Source organism: Crotalus tigris, unplaced genomic scaffold (genome assembly GCF_016545835.1).
Source record: "Crotalus tigris isolate CLP2741 ecotype Arizona unplaced genomic scaffold, ASM1654583v1 scf7180000024340.7048381, whole genome shotgun sequence".
In the NCBI taxonomy this organism is placed as follows: domain Eukaryota; kingdom Metazoa; phylum Chordata; class Lepidosauria; order Squamata; family Viperidae; genus Crotalus; species Crotalus tigris.
Window position 1 is genome coordinate 3787578 of NW_024100510.1, and position 22266 is coordinate 3809843.

General features: G+C 34.4%; 1 protein-coding gene across 5 annotated transcripts in view; it reads right to left on the reverse strand.

The window, feature by feature from the left end:
* ITSN2 (intersectin 2) overlaps positions 1 to 22266 on the reverse strand; it is a 79846-nt gene that overhangs the window by 11734 nt on the left and 45846 nt on the right. For 3 of the 5 annotated variants that reach the window (XM_039326272.1, XM_039326275.1, XM_039326273.1), the window contains 14 exons: positions 22042 to 22122; positions 18651 to 18787; positions 17817 to 18253; positions 17171 to 17292; positions 16824 to 17002; positions 16167 to 16308; positions 15432 to 15637; positions 14051 to 14109; positions 12980 to 13146; positions 12601 to 12646; positions 12400 to 12521; positions 11557 to 11653; positions 10049 to 10240; positions 340 to 461 (listed from right to left, as the gene is read on the reverse strand). In XM_039326272.1, the coding sequence (XP_039182206.1) occupies positions 340 to 461; positions 10049 to 10240; positions 11557 to 11653; positions 12400 to 12521; positions 12601 to 12646; positions 12980 to 13146; positions 14051 to 14109; positions 15432 to 15637; positions 16167 to 16308; positions 16824 to 17002; positions 17171 to 17292; positions 17817 to 18253; positions 18651 to 18787; positions 22042 to 22122 (2109 nt within the window). Of the gene's footprint in view, positions 1 to 339; positions 462 to 3637; positions 6715 to 10048; positions 10241 to 11556; positions 11654 to 12399; positions 12522 to 12600; positions 12647 to 12979; positions 13147 to 14050; positions 14110 to 15431; positions 15638 to 16166; positions 16309 to 16823; positions 17003 to 17170; positions 17293 to 17816; positions 18254 to 18650; positions 18788 to 22041; positions 22123 to 22266 lie in introns of those variants that run through there. The other 2 variants (XM_039326276.1, XM_039326274.1) reach the window with 2 other exon arrangements.

Here is a 22266-nt window from a genome sequence, read left to right on the forward strand (position 1 = left end):
AAGAGAGTCTATTCTATTGGCTTTCAAAAGCCGATAGAATAAAAGGGAGTAGCATAGCTAAGGAAAAGGGGGAAAAATGGGGGACTGCGTTGTTTGGCAACCCCTGTGAAATGGTCGTTCGGCCCCAAATGGGGTCACGACCCACAGGCTGAGAACCGCTGGTATAAGGTATGGAAATCCTCATAGCTGATGATCCTTACAATACTGTACTGAATGATGAGGTATCCATGCTATTTTATTTATACTATGTGGTCAGTTTTCACCAGACTTCCCAATTTAATTAAAAGCAATGACAACATTTTTATACAGTAACAACTTTTCTTTCAAAATAGGTCTTACCTCTAAGACAAGTTGAAGGTCATCCATGTATTTTTCTTCTGTCTGGATCAACTCATGTATATAACCCTGCTTTTTCCGTTCCATGGGTTGCATTGTGTCAAGGCTCTGAAGATCAGCACACCCTGTAAAATTAAGCGTTCTTAATCATTTTGAGCTTATTTGTTCAATACCAAATAGGCAATGAAAATTCTCACAATGACTTAATTAATAAAAAAACCAAAACTGACTCTGAAATAGGTGTATAGAACACACACACACACATACTGTGATTTCTGCATGATTCTCATCAAGGGCATAATTTCTAGTTTTCATAATTAGGAGTTTTGAGTTTCGCTAAATTTATTTTATTGTCTGCTTCTAAGCTGTATCTGAATCAATATAAATTGTACATTTAAAAAAATCCAAATATTTTTTAAAAAAGTCTGTAAAATTTTAGAGACATCACAAAAATTACAATTACAAATTCTTAGAAGTGATAAATGGCAGTTTTATGCCAATAGGGAGAGTTATCAAACACAAAAATATATCAGAAAAATATGTCAGAAAAAACAATGATGGTCTGTACTGGATAAAGTATATATATCTATATAGATATAGCTATATAGATAAAGGATATCTCTCCCCCTCTCTCTCCCTCTCCCCCCCCCCTTTTTATATATATAAAATCACTGATGAAAAACACCAGCTTACACGGTTCTCCCCCACTTTTATATTCACAACAAAGCTAGGAGAAATTCAGGTTAGGGTCACAATGAGCTTCACTGTAAAGCGTAAATTCGAATCCAACCTACCCATTCTAAATCCAGGACAAAATGTAATGCTAATTTCTCTGAGCAATATAAAGGGTGAGATGATTTCCTAAGCATAAGGACCTTTAAAACTGACATCTCTTTAACCACGGAATTCCACAACATTCAGCTTTATTAGCCACAACATTAGACTCTAGTTGAGAATTATGGAATACCACCATCAATCCAAGTGACTAGGGAAATCTCTTTGGGAATTAGCAAATGGACAAAAGGATGTAGGCAGGTCCTTTCAACCTATGCTACTGGCCTCCCTAATAACATGATTAGTTGAGAAAGTAGCGCTTAGAAGTGAGAAATGGAACAATTTAAGAAGGAAACTGGGAATCTATAACACCTGCTAAGAAAGCAAAAATCAGCAATGCATACCATGTTAAAAGACTTGGCTTTGCAGAGATATATGTTTATATTATAAATTTAAAACTAGCCTTGATCTTGTTTAGAGTTCAATTTTTAAAAGTTTGATCCCAGTTTAATAGTAATAACTTCGTTCTTACATTCTGGGAATTCTCTTTCGATGAGAATTTGAAACTTGTGCTTAATGAACAGGTTTAACCTGATGTTAGAAATAACAATTTCTCCTCTATCACATACCAACAATTGATTAAAGTATGTTTTACCTATGTGGTCATTTTCCAGAAGATTTTAGTGATTGGTTGTTACATAATGAAGGAATAAAATAAATGAACAACTTATGAAAACCTGAGAACGGTTAACTGTGTTAAAAAAAAATCACACATCAATAAGTATATTCTCTGTGTGTCTCTTTAATAAAATATTTTGCATAGTTATTTCCAGTGTTCAAAAAACAATGCTCATGCACAGCATAGGCTGTGTTTGTATAGCAAAACACTGATCATTATTCCATTGCTTTAATACTAGAAAGCCTCAAAATACAAATTTCAAAACAGCACACAGCATAGTGATATTTAAGAAACAAACATAATTAATGACAAGAAAGCATTTTGCGGTAGCAGCCCAAAACTCCACTACAGCTAGAAGTCTGTCAGCACTGATTGACTTTAATAGAAAAATAATACAAGTCATAGGACATATTTTAGCAAATACTGGTTTGTGCGTTTCTGGCAAATCATACTAGATAGTACAATTCATTTGTAAAAATAAAAATCAAGAATTCCAGAACTTTTACATTCTTCTTGCAAACATAAAAAGTAGTATTGTCACAGCTATTTCATACCCCATTCAAAATGTCAAGAAATCACAAGCTTTTCTCTAAAACTTTTAAGAAAGCTGAATATTAATTTCTAAGTTAGGAAATCCCTCATTCCTATTTGGAGAAATGCCTATTTTCATTTCTTGAATGGGGACAAATAACATGTTGAAACAAGTTGTGATACTATAATACTGTTAACTATTTTTGATCATATTAAAAAACAGCCATCCAAATGAAAAAAAAAATAAAGCTATTCATCTCTAAAGCTAAAGAACATAATTTATACAGCCATCTCTGAATGCTTAAAAACTTGTACTCAACTATCATAAAAGTCTCCTTTTTATTTTGAAAATCCATGTGATTTTTGTAAATTGGGATGTTGAAATTAGGAGAAGAAAATTGCCCCTATTTTATGTGAATTTTGTTTTGGGTAAGTTTTTCAGAATCCTAATTTGGAACCCTACTCAAATAATTTGTTGCATAATACATTTTTTAAATTACTCCTTTCTGAAATTTTAGCAGGGATAACTCACTATAATGATACACACATTTTATGCATGTTTCTAAATTATTATTTAGTTATGCTATGATCTGCTTGGGCCTAGCTTTCTTAACATATTAATATACTAGAAATAAAATTATAAATAAAGAAATGAATTATCAGCAAAACAGAATATTAATAATAAATAATAGCAAAATACTTAGTAGCAAAATCCTAAACATATCAAACATTCTTATTAATGCCAATTAATAGTTTGTACCTCTTTTGACCTATATCGTACCACTTACATTAAAATATGTTTTATCTCTGAAAATTCTTAATTACAGACTGTCATAAACATTTTTTTTACTCACCCTACTGGTACAGTAAACATTTGTTCATCCTAACAGTAGTGCTAAATTAAGTCCAACAAACGAAAGCCAACACTCTTTACTTTTTTATTAGGAAATCAATCAAACATTATTTGAACTCTCAAATATGATCAAATTCATTTCTACAACCGATAAGCAGGGATGAACAATTTGCAGTCCCCAGTACCCTGAGATTATAGGTAGTCCTCAACTTACAACAGTTCATTTAATGACCATCTGAAATTACAACAGCAGTGAAAAAGTGAGTTATGACCATTTTTCACACTTACGACCTTTGCAGCCTCTCCATGGTTATGTGATCAAAATTCATCCACTTGGCAACTGACTCATATTTATGTTGGTTACAGTGTTCTAAGGTCATGTGATCCCCTTTTGTGACTTTCTGACAAGCCAAGTCAATAGGGAAGAAAGATTCACTTAACAACCATGTTACTAACAACTGCAATGATTCACTTAACAACTGTGGCAAAAAAGGTTTTAAAATGGGGCAAAATTCACTCAACAACAGTCTCACTTAGGAATAGAAATTTTGGGCTCAATTGTGGCCGTAAGTTGAGGACTACCTGTATCCAACTGAAATTTAATGGCAAAATAGTTGAGGTTCAGCAGCACAATTTCTACTCCCACTCCTTCTCATTAGCACAGAAAGCACAATTCTTTCACTTCTGCCATTAAAACTCCTCAGGCCTCAGGAACGGCCTGAAATTGTACCAAGTTTAGCTTTAGGTTGTAAGCCTCTCAAAGGCTTTCTGCTCTCATTCTCATCTTTAAAAAGCCACATAACCAACCAACCAACCAACCAACCAACCAACCAACCAACCAAAACTACAAAAAAACTCAGTTCCTGTATTTATTGGCAGAGAAGTCCTGCCTAGAAGTAAGGAGAAATTTTCTGACAGTGAGAACAATTAAAAAATGGAATAAGTTGCCTTCTGGGGCTGTGGATGTTCTATCATTGGAAGTAGACTGGACAGCCATTTGATCAGGATGGTATAACCATTTGAGCAGGGAATTGGATGGGAAGACCTCTGAGGTCTCTTCCAGGCATATGATTCCATATTTTACACTCTTGGGAGTTCTTACATGGCATAAACCTGAGGTTTACCAGGAGAATGTTATACTTTCATCAACTTAATATTGAGCTATTTGCAGATCTGCTATTAATAATAATATAGAGATAAGATAAATATTTATTTATGACTTGATGCAAGTACCCAGCTGTTCTATTTGGCATGAAAGACCCTCCTCCTACAATCCACTACTTTGTATTAGTAATAAAGGCATCAGTGATTTGATAAGCCTGTTATATTCATTTAAATAGCAATTTTGAACACATTTATCGGAGAGTAAGCACCATTGAATATAATAGCTTATTTCATACTAAATAGGCACAGACTGTACTGTGAGGCAATGGTGCTAAAGATACTTTGTAGAAAATAAATCACTCTGAGTGGGACTTAATTAAAGGATTTTAGATTACAATCTTAGAATACTGAAAATCAATGGATATGCACTCCAAATTAAATATCTAATCTTGTACAGAAGAAATGGGGAATTTCTTTCAGTCTAAGGATTGAACTAATTTTCATACTGGGGTCCGTAAACCAACAGGGTGGGGGTTGGGTCACTCCACACAGGCCCAAATCCCACGTAACATATGCTCACGTGGAAATACACCTCTTGAAAACAAGGCAACTAACTGACTGCAACACAGCACAACTATGCAAGATGTCTAGAACAGTTTAGCAGGTGGAACGAGACTACATTTACAAATAGATATGGACTACACCGGGGTCCCCAATCCCCAGTCCCTGGATTAGCACCGGGTCGTGGCATGCCAGCAATTGGGCCACGCAAACAAGCGAAGCCCATCCATAGGATGCAGGCAGTGGTTGAAACCATACCCCCTCAGGTCTGTGGAAAAACCTCTCTCCACGGAATCAGTCCCTGTTGCCCAAAAGGTTGGGGGCCGCTGGACTACATTGGGGAGGAAGCTTGATTGTGTGGCCAAAAAGGCACCATGAAGTGAGGTGATAATGGTGAATGTTAGCAAATGTTAAATTGCTACAGAAGGAGAAAAAAAAATAACCAAAAGATTTGGTTAAACGTAAAAAATGATTTGTTAACTAAGAAATTTCCAGAAAGCCATGCAGCACTAAAAAACATTTAATAAAGTTGCTGGGAATTTAAAAAATGCTTTAGTTTTTTTTTAAATGTATCTGTAAAAATGGGGCAGGGGAGGGGAACTGTAGAGTTTATTTAGCTTCTTGGTCTCCTCATTATCATGTTGGTAAGAAATATCTAATTTTCAATGATGTGTTTTCTTATTTTTTCTAAAAAATAAAACTAAAATATTATCTAATATATCAAATAATAAGGGGGTGAAAGCCAAAAATGACAGGTATCATCCTGTCATAATATACTGTTCTTTTGAAGATATTTTTTAAAAAAGTTCAGCCTTAGGCACAAACAACTGGAATGCAATAATATGCTATTTCTAAAGGTCTAAACGTATCTGGCTTCCAAAAGGCTTGTTTTAATTTTGAAAGACCCACAATACCATGTCCTGCTCCTCTCTTGCAACAAGCTCCTTTCTCTCATAATCAGGATCTGAAATGCTCTTTGAAGATAATGCCAGGAGCACTGAGATACTTCCCTTAACTCTCCCAGAGTTGAAAAGGTTCTCTTTGCGCTCCACCAATCCCACAACAACCTGAAGTATCAGAACCAATGGGAGGGAAGGGAGGGGCGGGCAGAAGAGAGAAGCCCTGTCAAGATTGTTACAGTATTGGGAATTCAAGAAACAGGCTTCTCAGACTTCCAGCAAGGCCCCAAAAGAAGTTTCTCTCAAAATAAAACTTTATCCAGCTTTCTAAAAAATTGTTACTCTTTCCTTTAACATATCAAGAAATGTGTATTATCTTTCCAATTTCTGTAGCAAAAGCCACCTTATACATTTTTGTTTTAGGTGAAACTAAAGAGCTCTAGTATATAACATATATAGACATAGCAGTGGTATAAAGTGCCTTTAAAACAACACAACAGATTTTATTCTATCTCTGCTCTGTTTTCCCACAAAAGCATTGCCACTATTTACAGGATCATACATGAAGTGCATAGTGAGAGAGCAACATAGGAAATATATGATGCTAATCATGAGAACACAATTTCCCATGTGACAGTATAAATAGTAGGTCTTTGTGTGCCTAAAGTTGCATTGTGCCAAGAGATATAGCTTGGACTAGCATTCTAATAATTCATCATTGTTCCTAAATAAAGAGAGTAGAGAAAACCAGATTGGAGAGTGCAGAAAGCCACACAAAGACCCACTAATCAGTTTGCATAAATGAATTGTAATTGTACAGCATAGAACAAAACGTGAAGTCTTGGATTTAATACTGAAGCGAAGCAAAGAAATCGTTTCAGAGATCTGAGCAGGCTGTCCACCCTGCCGCCATGCTATAGTCAAACTTGTATAGTGGGTCTCTGAGGTGCTTTCATACTGGAAGACAACAGTGGGTCCTTGAAAAAGAAAAGAAAACAAAATTAGAGATAAATGACTATAGTAGAACATAGTGAAATGTATAAGAAGCAGTACTGGCTTAATAACCAATATTCTAAAGACAGAATTAATGTTTTAAAACATTTTTGATAATTTAAAACTTTGGAAACAGGACACTCTGTATTTAAAACTGTCAGATGCTGTAACAGTTCATTTTAAAAATTAAATTAATATAAGGGAAAATAAAACCAAAAAGCAAAGTAATTTCTTAGAATATTCACTGAATTTGTGATAGGTAAATTTTAAAGTTTCAATATTTACACCTGATCTTAATAAAAAAGTTCAGAAGCAATGCTTATTTGTCAAGCCTTCTATCCCACCATGACTGACGTATCTTCCCAGACTGCCGGATTTTGTGCCTCTATCTGTTTTATTCGTCCCATTAGTGTTAATTTTGATGATCCTCAAATTACCTGCATTATATTAATATTATTGTCATATTATCATTGTATTTTATGCTTTTTACTGATATCTACAATTTTAGATTATGTGTTTCTATGTGGTGATTTCTGGTCTAAAGGCATAATAAAGATTTGTTTTTGTGGATTTAAATGCTATTTAAATTCAATATCTGGGTTATATATGTTCAGATTACATAGTACCACTTATCAAGAGCATGAAACCAAATTAAATAATTATCAACAGACATTGCGATATTGATCTACTTCTGTGGGCCAGTGAGTTCAACACTTATTTCAAGAGATGAAAAGGGCATCAAAATGGCTTAATGAACATTGGTAAAGGTAACATGGAGTTTAACCCTTCATGACTACATGTCCATGTAATTTCCAGAGTTAACAGAATGGAAGTGGTGCGCCATACTGCCATTTCGTTAAGAATGTTTCTTCGGTTTCTCCATCAGCTTGCAAATACTAATAATGTCTGATTAGATGGTACCATTTGTTATTGAGAAACACATAATAAAGGTACATGCTAATATCGTGTTAGGACATCCATCAAATTTTGGAGATAAGCCAGATTCCAGGAAGGTATCTTGGCACCTCACTTTGAATTATGGCTTTTTCACTAACATAATCTTTTATAAGTAGAATGAACAGATCTAAAAATAGTAGCATATTGCTTCCAAATGGTGCTATGTTCAGATTTTATTTAATGAGCTATAGTGGATAAAATGAAATGTAATATTCATATTACCATGCAGGATGGAAGAAAAACTACACTTATTAAACATGCATATGCATATGTATATTTATGTGTATGTGTGTGTGTTTATAGGCATCCAATTCATGTCAGCACTTAGGCCTTTGCTGCATTAAATATGCTATCAACTCTTTCCATGTTCATATCAGAATATGGAGAAAGAGGAAAAATATAAGCAGTCTAGAGAAATTCAGTGTACCTGGAGTGTGTGTGTGTGTGTGTGTGTGTACTGAAATCTTTGCTAGAGTAATTACATATTTCTAAGAAACAGGTTTTCATTTTGAAGTAACTGTGATGCCAACACTGAAGTTCATACAAGCCAACTCTTATTAGGTTAGAATATAAGTAATTGCTAACTTTGCATAATATATACAAACCAGAGGGATTTTGTTTACAGCAGCTTCTTTCTTGGTATATGCATAAAAAACAAACCAAAACCCCAATATTATGATACGGGGATGACTTTTCTTATCTACAAACTCTCCCTATGTAGACAAATGACATGTTTGCAATTGTTCTAAAGGATAACAATCTGGTCCACTCACAAATATGAGATTGGTCTTCTAGAGGAAGATAAAAATGCCAGAAAATCTTATCTTGTTAATATCCCAACATACAAACATTGGCTTATTCAATTACTATGGTGCAGCCCAATTTGTTAAATATGTTAAATCTAAAAGTATGAACTACATTGTTAACTCTGTAAAAGCCAGAAAAATCATTCTAATTATATAGGAAATAAATTCAAATTTCATAAATATTTCAATTAGGCCAAATCACAATCACAAAAGAGAAAGTGAGCATTCATGTTTTATTGATCAAATGGTAAACAAAGCAAAAGTTAGAGGAAACATATAAAACAGTGCATGCTGAAGCCAACACTATTCCAGTTATTCACAAGACATAAGACTATATGTATAAAAATTAGATTCTATCAGGCACTTTAATTATACCTAGAACAATTCTTGATGTCCCATTTTTTAAAAAAAATAAAATAAAATCCTGCTTCAAAACTATCTCCATCCCTTAACAAAACATAGATTTCTTAATAATTGGAAACCAGAGTACGTAATAAAAAGTTGGTAATCTCTGTATTAATAAGACTGATGTCAAGAAATATTATGTAAATGAAGGAGCTGTACACTCTGAAAAATAAGTCAGAATTTTAGCTTCAGTACAGAGATAACTCAAAATAACCTCACTCTATTTGGTACTAGGTGGGCAGAGAGAAATTTTGACAAATTTTCAGGATTGTAATTTTGTTGTTCAGTCTGATATAGTGGTTAAGGCACCAGGCTAGAAACCTGGAGGCTGGGTTTTATTTCTGTCTTAGTAGTCAGTCAGGTGACCTTAGGCCAGACAAGCTCTCTTGGTCCTAGGAAGTAGGTAAGTGCAAACATTGCCAAAAACATTGTTCAAGAAAACTAACTTGATGGCACAAAAGACCAACCCTACAACAATAAGGTAGCATGCTTGGAATCCTTGTAGGGTCTGTTTCCTGATTTGGTCTATCTCAAAGATCTGATGGATCGGATTTGTGAGGTTGGAAGTTATGAAGCCTATGTTATAAAACTTCTTTGATGCTTTCTTTTTAAAAAATGAAAGAAGGCAATAATCCGTATTTAACTCTATTGAGGAAAGTTGGACTAGGATATATTATTTTATATGTGCAATTTGCCCGTTTTATTAGGTTACTTATGTTGTTGTTTTGATTTTATTATATTATTTGTATATTGTTTCTCAGTGGTATGAACCACTGAGAATCTTTTTGACTGCATCAGATCTAAATTAAATCAGCCTTTCGCTCTCTTACTCAAATACCTTACTACCCACAGGAAGAGTTCAGCATAACATAATTTGATGGATACTTAACTGAGCTTTCCAAACAATTTCCTTAAAAACTACTGCTATGTTCAAAAAGGCCCAAGGTCCACAGCAATCTGTCTCAGTGACTAAATTATTTTAGTCATTATTTTTAGCCTTACAGTTTTAAATAACTCAGCATTTTTCTGTTGCAGAGATGGATGTGACCATACAAATGCATACCTATATTGAATGATGTATCTGAATTTATTTCATATCAAAGCATGAATACAGAGAAATTCAATCATTACTTAAGCAAGTTTTACTTACACTGTTGACTTGGATCAGAGTCTACAGTCATCTTCACATAGTTTGAAGGAAAGAGGCCATAAATGCCATTGACTTCTCCTTGCCACCAATCCATATCATCTTTGTTCAGTACATTTATAAGCTGCCCCTTAGAAAAAGTGAGCTCATCTTCATTGTTTGCTGAGTAGTCATACATTGCTATCACTTGACACACTAACAGAAACAAAAAATATGACAAATGACATGTTCTTCAGGAGCACCAACAATAACTATTTCAGTACTTGGAAAAATCCCCATCCTTGCCTAGAAATTTACAAAACTAATTATTTCAGTTTGTGCATGTTAAACATTTAAATTTAACATCATAGGTAGTTCTAATTCAGAAATAGCAACCATACTCTCAATGGCCCAGTTCTGTTTCTGAGTTGAAAAGTTTTGGCTTCTGGATTGATTATCTCAGCAAATGCGGACCTGACCATTCTGCACTCAATTCTTAAAAGAAGCTATCATAAAAGTATAGGGCTGCAAAAAACTGAATTACAATAAGATAAAGAGTGTCTTTTTTTAAAAAAGTAGTGTGTTGGCAAAAAACATTTACTAATATACTTTCAATCTTTAAAAAACAGGAATTGCAGTCATAATTTGTGAAGGTAAGCTTTGTCAATTATAAATTGCTAAAATTTATAAACATAGTTGTCTCTTGCCCACTTATTTATTACTATTAATAAATAGTACAAATGCTTAGAACATTTAATGGGGAAAAATAATGCCAGATTTTTTTCCCAGTTAATTCTTAAAAGAAAATAAATTATTTTATTTAAATAAATTTGATTAAATTCAGAAACCTATTTTCCTAAATTTATTTATTTATATACTGTCTCCCCCAAAAATTCTATTATATTATTTATAATAAGTTCAATAAATATATGCCCCCCATTCTGATGCAACTAAATTCAAACATATAAATAGAACACATACTTCCTAATCTAATCCTGTCTTTATTTTGCTTTGCTTTCTCTTGTGCTAATTTTCTAGACTGCCTCTCAAAATAAAGACTTGTTTTTTTCTTCTTCATAAAGTACAAGGCTCCAAACTTGACAAAATTCAAATAGTTTGGGTACAATGAATAATCTAGTATTTTATATGATTTTATCAGAACTCTAAATATCAATGGTTTTATACAAAATCTGAAGAAAAACCAGAATATATATACTCAATATATTTACATATTGAGAAGTCAAAGAAATCAAAAGAAATTAAAGAAATTAACACAATAAATAACTACGTTGAAATGATTATCAAGAACAAGGTGTAACTAGAAACAAAAGAATAAAACCAAAAATAAAACCCAAGTTATATGACTTGCACCTAAAACAAGGAGGATCTGTGTTTGTTATTCCCATGTGAATCGAAGTCATAAACTATAGGTTACAAATTACAATGGATGAAATCACACAGTATGCTAAGCTAAAAAGAAACCCTTTAGTATGAACTCAGCCACCAATCAGAAACAAGCTTTAATTGCTCACCTGGATGAACAGCTGGCATAGCCTTTTCATTGCTGGGACCTAACAGTTTCACATGAGTAGCAGGAAACCATCCTTTTTGTCTTTTTTTCCCTCTTGCCTGAAAAACACAATTGGTGATCCAAAATCTAATATCTGTTTACATCCGCACTTTTACCTCTGCTCAGATTGGCAGTGAGAGCCTCTTATCTTGTGTTTTCTTGCCCTGACCTATGAACGGACCATGGTCTCAGATTTAATGCCTTTATTACATTTGGGGACAGCTGGATTAAAAAAAATGTGTTCTTTCCTACTATTGGATTCATATGTGCCAATAAGGAGGAAGAGTGCTAAATTTCTCTCAAGAGCAGATGTTGCAAGAGGGATACAGATCTAGTTTTTGGTAGATAAGTGTTTGATATGTCCATCTGCTTATTCCTTCTTGTTTTCATTTATATTTAACTACTGTATATTGCTTTTGATTTCAATTGATCAATCAATCAATCAACCAATAGGGTCTCCTTTTTTAATAAACATTTTTCTTCTTGAAAAAATGCATTTTTTTTAGCAACAAGTATTTTTACAGACATAATTTGCTCATCTAGATAAGAAACTTGATACCCAGTCAGAAAAACCTCTTGCTCTATTACCTAATAATAAACACTTTATTATCAAAGTATAACATGTATACAGTGAAATTGGCTGAGCCTCCCTCTGTGCCCCCACCACCACAAACTCACGGTGACTACAACCCCCCAACCTATTTCACCCTGTGAACTAATTGCACATCACGCCGGCCTCACGAGTCTGTCACGCATAAAGTTATAAAGTTATGTCCCATTCAGAAGCCTGACAGCCCATGGATACCTGTAATTCTCCCTGCCACCATCCGCTAGAATTTTTCTTTAAAATTACAATCAGCTGTCCAGGAGCAAGACTCAGCTGTTCTGTTCCTGATGCAGTGTAGGCTGTTGTAACTTGAGCAATTTCTAATGAGAGAGAAATATGTATCAGTGTAAAATGAATGATTATAATATATAAGAACATGAAAAAAACAGTAATACTCACCAGGTTTTTTATTTAATGTTCCTGTTTTGCTAGCTGGAGGAGAAGTCTACAAGAAAGAAGAAACAATTGGGAGTCCAACTTTAATTTTAGCTCTCCCCCTTTTTTTTATTGCAAGCAGCCATTTTTAAAGCATAGCACAACCTTAGAAAATCTAAAATCAATGCTTTCTGCAACAAATTCTGCCTCCTCCCATCAGCCCTGCCTTTTATGCCCTGGCCACAAGTGCAATATTTATTCTCTGAGACAAAACCAAATTCTTATTACATTTCTTTGGGCTTGTACAAGTTTCCCTGCAATAGTCTCAGTTTTCATCTTGAAATACTGCATCTCTAGCTGGAAAAAAAGAAATACTAAAAGCAGAACACTTGGGAAGTCTTACATCATGATCCTTTGGTTTGACATAGTTTGAAGGAAAGATTCCACTTCTATCACCAATTCTTCCAGTCCACCATTCCCCATCTTTCTGACTCACTACTATTTCTTCACCTTCAGTGAAGGTTAAATCACCAGGCTCAGAACTTGAATAAGAATATAGTGCTGTATATTCTGAAAATATAGAGAAAAATTCAGTCATGTAGTAAAGCTGTATATGACTAAAGATTGTAAAACACTGATTCATGTAATCCTTTCTACTTCAAAATCTTTTGACTAATGCTCAGGTAACATCAGGCAACAAAGGAAATTATAGATACCTTTTTTAATGACAGAAAAATTCAAAGTCAAAATGTAATACTTCAATAGCTTAACCACACATGAACATATTCCTCTCACATTGAGAACATCTTACACCATTCTTTAGCTATGTGTAGTGTCCCTTCATCTATCTTGGTCTAACATGGCAGACACTTAAAGGATGTTTTCATATGATTTAAAATACAAAAGAGTAGATTCAACCTAGGTTTCATATATGAGAAACAATAATTTAGATATTAGAAATATGATACTATATATACTGTGATTTGTAAGTGTAGCTTACTAACGGAGGGGAAGACATACCCTCATCACACATATATACACTGCACATTTTGGTATTTGCAAGGATGGCAAATTTATTCTTCACTTAAGTTAATGCTGGTTAGCATATGAGAGTTTGAATGCTATAGTTAGGCTCATGTCTCCGAATCCAGCATGCTGATTTCTTATCATGTGTCATAATTTAACCTGCATTTAACTTTCATTTTTAATTAAATTACTTTATTAACGCATTCAGAGGAAAAGTACACACCTCAAATAAAACATATGGAGACCAGAATAAAAGGCTTTTCTATCTTTCTTATACCAGTATTTATCTCAGAACATTTATAGTATTGGACAGATAAACAATGTTAGTGTTCTAGCATGAGTGTCTGAAATACTGTGCAGTGCTATGCATGTTCTTTATTCCTTCAGACAAATACACTCATTCAAAGACTTAAGAATCAGAGTACTTAAATGCAGTTCCTACTCTCACCTGAAACACAAGTTGATGTGGAAGGATTCTTATTTATAACTGCATAAACAGCTTCTGGTCTGAAAATGAAATAATTAAGTTAAAGTTATTTTTCTACACTCGATGATTCAAACTTAGAGATGCTTGGAAATAAAGGAAAGTATTGCTTCATCAAGTCATGCTGAATACGATGAGATGCTGCCTCATCTCCTTCTCTTTTCATATATCCCTCCCCATCCTACCCTTGGGTTGGATTCAAAGTGAAACTTCTGTTTCATAGTAGCTGTACTTCAGTATGCTATGGTTAATATTAATTCTGATTTGTTAAAATAAGCCATCATTGGAATCTATGGTTTAAAATTGGGTGATTTCCTACAAACCTATCAGCAGAAGGCCCTAATAAGAACACAAATGTGTTCTTATTCTATGAGAATTCTACGTTCTGTGTGAAAATGGTATTTATTAAGACAAAACCACTGCATCTGGTAAGTGTCAGAATACAGTTATATTTCATTTCTATCTCCTCTGATCTAAAATCAAATCTCACCTTTCCCTGGATTCTGCCATACTTCCAAGGGGGAGGGGGGATGTGCATGCAGGTTTATTGCTTTCACTTCCTCTATTCGCTACAATGTAAACTTTTGTTTATTGACTCCGGGTCTGCTATCCATTACAATGTAACAAATTGCCTCTTGCATGATGCAACTCTCTGAACCTTCTTCTCCCTAACCGGGCAGCTAGGAAAAGGCGGGGGGGGGGGAGAAGTACAAACCTCCGGGACCTGGCTTATTTCTCTGTTCTCAAAAGGAGGTGTGAAGAGCTGTGGAACATCGCACTACAAACGGAGCCGGATTGATGTTATCTCCCCTTTCCCATGATGGACTTAACACCTGGGGATTGGCTGATCTGAATCGTCCGGATGAACTGTGGGGTGGGGTTTGCTTAGGGACACTTTAAAGTAATCGATCTGTAAAGAAATCCCTCAGATCCTATCTATTATGCCTGCTATCAACTACTTTTAATAAAAGTTCCTGTTGGAAGAAATTATTTCCAAGAGTTCTGCTTCCTTAAGATGTGGGATGGAAGTGGGTCCTTACAAAAAGGTTTCTTTCAAATATATTTCTCAATTTCAAACTTCATTTTAAAAATTCTGAATTTATCCCAAAATATGGGAATGTAACGTATGAACAGTTAAAAAGAGAATAAAAATTATCAGTGCAACTGTTCTTAATTCTAAAATTAATAATCGGAGCCAATAAAGTTTAAAGACAGACGTGCTGAAAAGTCATCTGTCCATATGAATCCCTCCAAATCTCCACCAAAGTCCTCTATTCATCTTCTACACAAATTACATGTATTTTGCCAATAGTTTCAGTTCAAATATTCTGACAGCCTCACTTACTCCTCTCTTTGGCATTCATTTCCAGGCAAAATCTTCACGTAGGATTTGGGAAACCATCCTCTTCTTCTACCAACTTCTCCATACCACCAATTTTCTTGCTGCTCCAGCACAGTAATTATGTCATTTTTTGAAAAGTTTAAGTGATTATCTTTTTTTGCAGTCCAAGAGCAAAGTGCTTGTGCTTTTATGTTTTCTACAGCTTGTCCCTGTCAAAAATGGTATATTAATGCCAGCCATGCAAGTTTTAAAGATACAAAATATAAACTAAAAATATTTTCACTCCAAAAGCATACAAATGATAAGTTGTTTTTTTTTAAATATTGTCTTGTCTACAAATCCCAACTGAATTATGGAAATTTTTCCATAAAATAGAATCAAAGCAGGACAAGATCTGGTAAACTACCTTGAAAGTTTGTGTGGTAGACAGAGTAACCTTTCATAAATAATTAGCCACTTATGCAGATTGCCACTATGTATTTCTCATATATAATGTAATATTGTATTGTATGAAGCAGAACACAGAGTACTTTTCATTTGTAAATAGTTCATTCCCAAAGAGTCTGGCAACATAAAATAAAATGAGCTCCCCAAAGAAAAGCCAATCCCAAATATACATTTAATAATAACATAAAAATATAAAATACCAAAAGTACAAAACATATGTGCTTTGGTGTCCTTGGCATATTAATGCTCCCAACCCTGTGCCAATAGTTCCATTCTGAACCAAGAACATACCTGTCCATGGATGGGAGAAACAGATCCTGGGGAAACAGTGCGAGTAAAGGCAGACTTTTTCTGCCATGAGCTAGGATTTAAATTTGCAAAAGATACATTTTGGTACTCTGCTTCGTCTGCTGGTTTACTGGGTGAATGTACTCTACAAAATCAAAACATATACATAACGGAATTACTTTCAATAAAACCCAACCATCATAGCAAAGTAGCCAAAAAACTTTCATGGTCTTTCAGAAAGGACATCTTAGGGATTCTTTACAATTCATAGCTTCTTAAGAATCCTTACTGTGCAGAAAGAGAGAATTCTTGAAAGCAATTTGGGAACCTTTTGCAGGCAGATGGATCCTCCAGTTACGGCTATTATTTTTAATACATAAAGCACACAATACCAAAACACAGCACAAATAGTTTTACATTTTTAAACTGGAAACAGACATCAGCTTGTCTCACATATGTCAAATTAAAAATTTGTGATGTTGGTGCATTCACTGTGAATTTGTTTTATTGAAATATTTGTATTGTATTAATGGCTATTCTTTAATTTCAGCTGCTGATTGCCTATGTGTGTGTGTGTGTGTGTGTGTGTGTTAGTGGTGGTGGTGGGTTGTTATTCTTAGCCAGCCAGTCACTCAACTGAATATATAAATTTATATTTACTCTAGAGGAACTGAAGTAGCTGGTACAGAGACTGTCGGAGGAAGTAAGGCTTTCTTGGGAAGTGAAACGGCTTTCTCGTTTTCAGGTATTTTCTCTACATAATTGCATGGAAACCAGCCAAAATGTCCTTGAAAACATCCATATAACCAGCCAGGTTCTCCTTCAGTTTTCTCAGCAACCTGGAAAGGAAAATAAAAAATAATCAAATATAATGTTAATTTTCTTTACTTGTTTACAAATATGTTTTAATTCTACTACATGTTAGCTGGTGCATTTTTAAAGAAAAAAGCCCCACAAAATTATTTGGTATTAAGGAAACTATTTAGTATTCAGAAATGATAATTTACCTCAATAATATCTCCGGAATGGAAGCTTATCTCATCTTGATTCCTGGCTTCAAATGGATATAAAGCTCTATAATTCACAAAGCCTACTGTTGTCTTTGAATCAGCAGCACTAACTGCATGGCCTGAAGAGTCAAGGAGAAACTAATTATTGATTGATAGTTCCTGACAAATGCTTTAAAAGTTTATTTCTGGGAAGGTCAGGATTTCTGCAAGCACACTTATTTTCTTGGGAAGAGCCAAATACACAGGAATCATTACTACTGAAAAGTCGCCATCCCTTTAAGCTCCTATTTCCTCACCAATCAGGAACAGCAAAAGACAATGTAGACAGCTACCAGAGGTCATGGTAGATCCTATCTAAATGTCCTGTGCATAACAAACGCCTTTTCATTAATGCACAGGAACCTTCCTCTGTGACTACTACCACTGTTCCATAAAAGTCCCCTGTCTTCAGTAGAAGGTTCCCAAAGCAAAGCAAAGAGAAGGGGAAACCAGCAAAAACCAGCATCTGCTATCTGACCGGAGCATTCATGGGAGGGACTCTTGTCCACTCTCAAAAGTGGAAGCTATCTCAGGTTCCTAAATGTGCTTTCAAACTACTGAATAATCCAAACCAAACCACTCAAATCTTAAAAAGAATAGTTACCTTCATTTTTCAGGACAGGCTTCAGATTTCCCTTTGTTTGTTTAAGAACATTTACGTTTTTCTCATTTAAGTGGGAAACAGATTTCTCAGAATTAAAAATATCTTTTCTTTTCTTCCCTTCTTCAAATCGTTTAAGCTTTTCCTCAGCTTCTTTTGCAATCTTCTCCTGTCTTTTTTTTTCTTCTGCCTTTTGTTTCTGCCTTTGCTGTTCAGTCTCTCTTAGAATTACTGTTTGTTTATTTTGTCTTTCCTCTTCAAATTTCTCTATCAGTTTTTGTTTCTGGATCTCCCTCTCTCGTGCAATGGCCTCCTCAGCCCTTTGTTTTTCCTCATGGATCTTTTCCTGCATTCGATCTTCTTTCTGACGCTTTTTTCTTTCTTCTTCTTCCTTCCTGATGGTTTCTTGCCACAAGTTCTCCTTTTCCTGTTTTGCTTTTCTTTTGAAAGATAGAAAACAAGCATAATTATTCTGATATTAGTATTGAAAAGGAAGACTGAGTAGCAAACACTTAGTATGAACCTTATACCAGCTTCCTATTGATTCCCTTCTGAAGGTTTTAGGTTCAACTGTATGATGCAAAGTCTTGGTTATGGCACAATATTAATGTTTACTATTTGCTGAAATGCATGTATTTTGATGCAGAATGTTAGGAATAAATTTAAGCCTGATTTTAATTTTGTCACAGCAATGTAATCAGTAAAGAGTGGTAAATACTAGCATTCATAAGGACTCTCAAAATGCAGTTTCTGCATTTATTGCTGCCTATTAATCAGAAACAGAGAATAAAATGAAGGGGCTAGAGGAACAAATGAGTAACACTTTAAACATGTTACCGTGTGGTCTCATCTTCTATACTTTTTTTCAAAGCAAACTCAGTTCTTTTTCTTTCCAGTTCTTGAATTTTTTCATGTTTGATTTTGTGGAGCTGTTCAAGCGCTTTCTGCTGTGTGCAGTAAGTTTCTCTTAGTTCCTATTAAGAAAGCACAAAATTAAGTGAACAAAAAAGCAAGCAGACTTTAGAGAAGTTATTCCATTAATATTCTGAATCCAAATGTCCCTGCAAGTTTCCCAACAATCATATAGAGCAAGACAAAATTATTTGTATTCGTTTATTTTTGCTCTTGAGGCCCTTCACAGCATTTAACTGCCCTTTAAAAAAACATTTAAAAGTCATTCTTTATGGTTTTGCAAATATGCAGAAAAACATCTGCAATGAACATTGTTTTCTAATCACTTATTATGTCCATGCCTTACTTTAAAAGTTAGAACTAATTTTCTGTAATGACAATGGCAAAAAGTTACATTTCTTTACCACTGCTACAGCCTTCTAGTGATGGAATTACTGGAAGGAATCATAAAAACTTTGATGTGAAATAGCAATGTGTAGAAGGCTCCTCAAAGATTCAAAAGACTTTTTGGTATCTTACATCTTGTCTGAATAACAAGAGACTCTTTGTAAACAATCTTATTTAATTCAGTGTTAGAAAGCTGCATGCCAATCACTTGAGTTGGGTGGAATGTTTCTGCCAGTTCTGGCTAAGTCACTTTCCTGCAATCACTTTATACTGACACAACAATGCCATTGTTAAATTGAGTACAGAACATTACATTGTTCTAGTACACCATCAGTTGTGTGATTAGGAAGTTAACTGTATTATACTATTAGACATTGTCAGCAAATGTCAAACCAACTATTAAATGATCAAGATGAATTACAGAATCTCAGTTACTCTAGTATAGCGACTAAGATGTTGGACTAGAAACTAAGACATTGGGAGTTCCAGTCCTTCCTTAAACACAGAAATTGGCTGAATAATTTTGAGCCAGTATCTGTCTCTCAGCCCAATCCACCTGAATGGGTTGTTGTGGGGAAAAAAAAGGAAAAAGACACATTATGAATGCCACTTTGAATTGTACAGAATAAAAACAATCTTCTATTTATCCCTTGCTCTTATGTTGATTTAATTGCTTAATACTTTCAAATGGGAAGCTTTAGGTCCAAATCAAGTGCCAGGTTAAGTCTTCAAAAGTTGTGCTTGCACATACACATAAGAATATTCCCTACATATCCAGCAATATACCTACCTGCTTTTCTCTATTATACATGTAGGAGAAGATAGATTGCTTCCCACCTTCCAAAAGTGCTTTGCTGCAGAAACAACTGAACCTGTAAGATCCCCCTTTTTTCAAAAAGGTCTCCTTTTATATTACCAATGGCACAAGGAAAAAGGACCTGGGTGGCTTAATATAGCCTGGCAAAATGTCCATCCCATTCTAAATAAGTACACCTCAGGCAGGATACCCTTTCCTTAATGCTATTGGCCAGCACAATCCTATCTTATTCTTGTTATATGGAGTTATCACCCTGAGTCTTCTGGATGTGCTTCCACGCTAAAGAGGCAGATAGAATGTTCTTTCACATGCCCAAAGACAGGTGATGCTTCTTGATTATCTTTCACCCAGACAAGGTAACATCATCAATGTTAGTGAAGCGTTGAAGCATTAGCACTGATGATGTTACCTAAAGAGAATACCCAAAACCTGCACTTTTTGAAACCAGCTACAAAACTTTTAAAACAAACTGGAATTAAAATGACAGGAAACAAATCCTGTGACGAATGCAAATGCCAACTCTGTTCACACATTATATGACAATATGAGGAATTCATATTATTGTTCATTTTCTTATATAATCTGTTTATCAGAAATACTACTCTACATTCAAAAAACAATAAGTTGATCAGTTACTCTGTGAATACATATAAAGTACGAATATTGGTACTTCTCAGGATACTCTGTGACTGTTTTCAAAGTGATCATTTGTGAACAAAAAGATTACACAAAGACCAGTTTCATAATGAAAAATGTAAGCCAGAATTCACAAGGATGTTCAGTTGTGTAATCTATGATTTTAAGCAGATACCAAAGTTTTTATAAAAAACATTTATAAACATGGAAAAGTCGCACAGCTAATGACAATTATCAACCTCACTGTCTGTATGTCCTTCATTTCAATTCTCCTTGACTTCTCTGTTTTATAATTCCCTTTGGTCTTTTTTCAGAATGATAAGTCAGTGCATGTGTCAAAACAATGATTTATAAAATCTCATACCATGCTATTATTTTGCTACAAAAGTCCAATATTGTTATATTTCCATATCAACAGCTCTGGAAATGCTTTCCTTTCTTTGATCTAAGGGGAATCTGGAAAATGGCAATATGGCAACTTGTATGTAAATCAGAGCAATTGTCACATTGTGATAGTGGAAAAGCCAAACAAAGAGGGTCCTATATATAGCATGTTCAGCAGCAGTTGTTGTGGTGAGGTAGAATTTGGATCCAAAGAGGTAATCAAATGGGTTTCTGAAAATAGTCTAACAATGTAATCCATAAGGGAACAAAGATCTTAAAATTTTTATTATGCAAAATATAAAGTTTGCCTTAGAGATAGTCTATTTGGCAATTGGTTTGTTATGAAAAGCCAAGTACATGGGAGAACAAGTCAACATGTAATGGGCTTTGTAATTTCACAAGGTTTTTCTCCAAGGAACATATATTCGTGAGATTTTATGATCTGAATCCAACTTCCTCTGATTTTATAACTATCTAAAAAGAAAGTAGCAGGCCACTTTCTTCAAGTGTAACTCAGAAATCTAGCTAGTTTATTATTCTTTTCTGTCAATGTTCTTTAGGCAAAATCATATATATTTTGTTGGTCTGGGGAGAAGCAGAAATTGTTTTTCACAAAATGGTATTTTTTTTTTACTTATTCTGGGAAATCTAGTCTGGACTTTTCCTTTGTTATGCATATAATAGAAAACTATTGTCAATGGTCAAAACAGATAAAATAATAACAATCTTGATTACAGATAGGACTTTATTTCAGATAAACTGGTAAAGAGTAGTAATCCATCCACCACACACTATGTGAGTTTTAAGGATTTTGCTTAAAAGCAGTGACGTGAGGATTATTCCTACCTTTTCCCATAATCAAAAGTATTTGGTTAGTGGGCAGAGTTTAAAAGCAAGCAAAAGGCAAATAAAATCTCTTCCTGCAATAGAGCACCAAATTATTGCATAGGAAAATATTTTAAGTGCTATAGAAATGCAAATTTATTTTTTGTCTCACACACACACACACGCACACACACACGCAAACGCACACCAATACAAAAAACATGGAAATTATTAGAAGCAAAAAAAGGCCAAAGATTAGAAAATAACCTTAAGTAAGAGGAAGAGGTTGTTGAGACAGCTTAGCAGATATAAAAGGCACTGAAGAATAGAAGCATCCATAGTCTCACACTGTAAGATAAGGCAGATAAAAAGCGGTTAAACTTTTCTCTGGGATTGTTGTGAAGTTGGAGAACTTAAGGAATCAGAATAATTAATCTAGCAATCAAAGTTCTGATTCAACTCTCATCATATTTACCTATATATTATGTGAGT